Below are 3,741 nucleotides of genomic sequence, written 5' to 3' on the forward strand. Positions count from 1 at the left end.
CCTGGAGCCTGTGTCCGATTCTGTGTCTCCCTCTCTCTCTGCCCCTCCCCCGTTCATGCTCTGTCTCTCTCTGTCCCAAAAATAAATAAAAAACATTGAAAAAAAATTTTTTTAAAAAAAAGAAAGGCTGTCTTGGAGTATGTATTACTGAGTCTTTGCATTTTCAAAATGCTTCTGAATTGAATGATGGATTGGAACACAACCCCCCTGGCTGTTTAGGAGGGGATATGGGGTATGGTGTGGAATCAGACCGTCCCGCAATTCGTATGTCAAAGAGCTTCAATTTTGCCCCATGGGTCCCAGGTACTAACAACAATCGCTTTGCCAATATTCTCTCCTCTCACCCACTTTGCGGTACTTAGGCAATCTTTTGGTTCCACTATCCGTCTAATTGCTCTACTGACAGGGTTCCCGTGGAGACTCTAGAGAATTTGGAAACGTCAGTGTGTACAGTGTTCTACTGAGGCAGGAAATCTTCACAATCGCTCAGTGATACCGGAAGGGCGTATGGACCTAGCACTTCTGAGAGGGGAAACGGTCTTCTGAGACAATCCAGAGTTTTCACAAGGCTCTTTCAGGGCAAAGTGGAACAACAATCTGCAAGAGTGGGTGGGGATCCCAAGGAGTTTCATGCTCCATTTGGATGCTGAGGAGGTTTGCCTTAAAGGCCTCAGAAGGAAGTCCGAGGGTGAATCAGAATACAGGCTTAAGCAGGAAGGCAAAATAATGCTCTAGACTTCTTTTTTGGAGATAATTACTCAATTATGGAAGGTGAGGTGTGGACACAGTGGGGGGAAACATGCAACAGGAACAGAGAAAGGGTGGAGGGAAAGATTAGTCACATGTCAGGGGAGGCTGAGGAAGAAGGAAGTCATGTCAGGTCGAAGAGGACTAAAGAATCCAAGAGATCCCTAAGATAGAGTTCACACTGCTGCACCTTTCATCATAAAAGGTTAAAATTATATCATTATATTTATTTTATTTATATTTCTTTATATGTAAAAATTGTCTAATTATAATTCAGAACATTTTCAAAATAATAGTGATTCAGACCCTTTCCCGACTGCTTCTTCTGTCAGTGACCAGCTGGATTCCGCTGACGGAATGCTTACACTTAGCCTCAACCAAATCTACTTAAGGCTGGAAACACTCATTGTCTCTAGGCTCAACATTCTGCCCGGTGCTGAATAACAAGGTAAAACAGAAACTGTTTTAGATTCAGCCTCTTTGCGATCACTAACCTATCTGTGCCCATGTTGGGAATCATTACCCTCTTAAAATGCTCCATATTAGCACTCAGAGACATACAGAGATCTATGACCATCGACTCTCTACGGAAGGAGAAAACAAAGATAAATGCAATGAACGTACAATGAAATCCAAACAGTTGGCATCTAGCTACAAATATGCCACATTATAGACACAACTCTCTTATTTTTAAAAAGAGGAAAATAATCTCAGCTGCCATACAAATTCCTCAGCTTCTCATCTACGTTGTCAAGAATCGAGCCAATAAACATTAGAATTAATTTGACAAATGTAGAGCTTTCAGTGCTAGTCATTAAATATATTAACATGTGGGTGAGGAAACACAATATAATACAAAGCTGAGGGAATGTGTCCAATATATGTCAGAGGGGTATGGGATTACATCAAATGCAGAATATCAAAGAAGTTGTAGAATCTCTAGCATCTATGTTGTTGAGATACTGGTCTTGGCATCAAAGGAATGGGCAAAATCTCACCTCCACCCGCACCGAGCCTGCATGAAGACTCTGTTTGTCCGTACGATCCACATACTGTAATGAATCAATATTAATCCAGAGGGTCCTAGAGTATCCGATCTTCCTTCTCCTCAGAGCACAGGGAAGGGAGCATGTTCTTTATTTCTTTTTGTATATGGGACCTAAATGTCTCCTCCAAGAAGACTTCATGACTTTGGCCTTCCTTATGATTATAAGCCACTGTCCACATTTGGTCCCCAATTACTAACAAACCAACTATGAATCTTCACCCATTGGATATTTACAGACAATATTTGTGTGGAAGCTGCTTTGTCAGACCCTGACTCTGTCTGTCTGTTAGCTACTTGGTAATGGTGTTATGTTCAGAGTCTGATCCAAATCTGGCTGACCTCAGACACCTGAATTTCCTTTATCTAGACATTAATTACAGTATTTTTCCTCTTATGATATTACCAGCCCATTAAGTCTGCTAAAACAATAAGCCACGAAGAGTCTTCTGTCACCCACCAAGCGATCAGTAATTGCACCCCTAATAAAGGTATAACAAATGAACTAAAAATTAGGAAAACCCGTGACCTACATACAATGGTGTTTTGCCACACAAATTGAAGAATCAACTGGTCATCGTAACTCCCTGATCATCTGTCTTATTCACACCACAACCTTCAAAGAATAACGGAGAGTTGAATATTTACTTGTTGTGTCTTTCACATTTCAGACATGTCACAATGAAGGCCAACCAGACAGTCCTGAAAGAATTCATTCTTGTGGGCTTCTCCTCGTACCCACACGTGCGGACATTCCTCTTCGTGCTCTTTTTTGGCCTCTACCTTCTCACCCTCACAGGTAACCTGGCCATCCTGGGTCTAACTTGGGCAGACAGATCTCTCCACACCCCTATGTACCTCTTCCTCCGTGCCCTCTCTTTCTCCGAGACCTGCTACACGCTGACCATCATCCCCAAGATGCTGGCAGACCTGCTCACTGAGAAGAGAAGCATTTCAGTCTCGGGGTGTGGCTTGCAGATGTGTTTCTTCCTGGGACTTGGTGGCACTCACTGCATCATCCTCACGCTGATGGGATACGATCGCTTTCTGGCCATCTGCCACCCTCTCCGATACCCACTGCTGATGACCAATGTGGTGTGTGGGCAGCTGGTGGTCTCTGCTTGGGCCGGAGGCTTCCTTATCTCTGTGACAGAGACTGCACTGATATTCGGGGGCTCCTTCTGCAACCCCAACCTCATCCACCATTTCTTCTGCCACATGCGGGCCGTGGTGAGGCTGTCCTGTCTAGACAGTGACCTCACCGAACTCCTTGTAACAATGATCTCGGTGTCAGCCTTGATGGGTACCTTCCTGCTCATCATCACCACTTACGTTTTCATTCTGTCCACTGTCTTCAGGATCCCTTCAGCCGAGGGCAAGCAGAAGGCCTTTTCTACCTGCGCCTCTCATCTCACTGTGGTCATCGTCCACTTTGGCTTCACGGCTATTGTCTATCTGAAGCCAGAAGGCTCGGGAGGAGATGACACACTCATCGCTGTCCCTTACACTGTCATCACCCCTTCCCTCAGCCCCCTCATTTTCAGCCTCAGGAATAGAGACATGAAGAATGCATTCAGAAAGCTGCTGGCAAAGGGGAGTTTCTGGAGTACGTAATCCCGGATTGTAGGTGCATGGTTGTCTGTTCCCTGATGTCAGCAGGCATTTGTCGTGTGACGTCAGGAGAAGCCTTTGCCATTGACCTATTACCAGAGGTTGGCACATGGAAAACCAGAGACAGTCTGGGAGCTAAACCATCACAAACACTTACTTATTAAGAAAGTTGTTCAATTACTTCTACTTCTCCTGGCTGTTCCTCAAGATGGTACCCTTCTACCAGTCGGCCACTGGGCATCCTGCACCATTAATGGGCATTAGAGGAACAAGATTGTGGAAGGCAAAAACAACCCCTGTGGCCACAACACTAAGAGGTGCTTAAAAATATCTAAAGA

General features: G+C 44.6%; 1 protein-coding gene across 1 annotated transcript; it reads left to right on the forward strand.

Moving 5' to 3' along the window:
* Positions 1 to 2,473: 2,473 nt before the first annotated feature.
* On the forward strand, positions 2,474 to 3,406 carry LOC124521644 (olfactory receptor 10X1-like). The gene has a single exon (XM_047092623.1). It carries the CDS (start codon positions 2,474 to 2,476, stop codon positions 3,404 to 3,406), a length of 933 nt encoding a protein of 310 aa, XP_046948579.1.
* Positions 3,407 to 3,741: the final 335 nt, after the last annotated feature.

Source organism: Lynx rufus, unplaced genomic scaffold, assembly GCF_022079265.1.
Source record: "Lynx rufus isolate CCGP_SWC_20201006 ecotype Redwood Valley unplaced genomic scaffold, mLynRuf1.p SCAF_31, whole genome shotgun sequence".
NCBI classification, from domain to species: domain Eukaryota; kingdom Metazoa; phylum Chordata; class Mammalia; order Carnivora; family Felidae; genus Lynx; species Lynx rufus.

Excerpts from the sequence above, each read along its gene's own strand:
- LOC124521644 (XM_047092623.1), top strand. The coding sequence starts at position 2,474 with ATGAAGGCCAACCAGACAGTCCTGAAAGAATTCATTCTTGTGGGCTTC.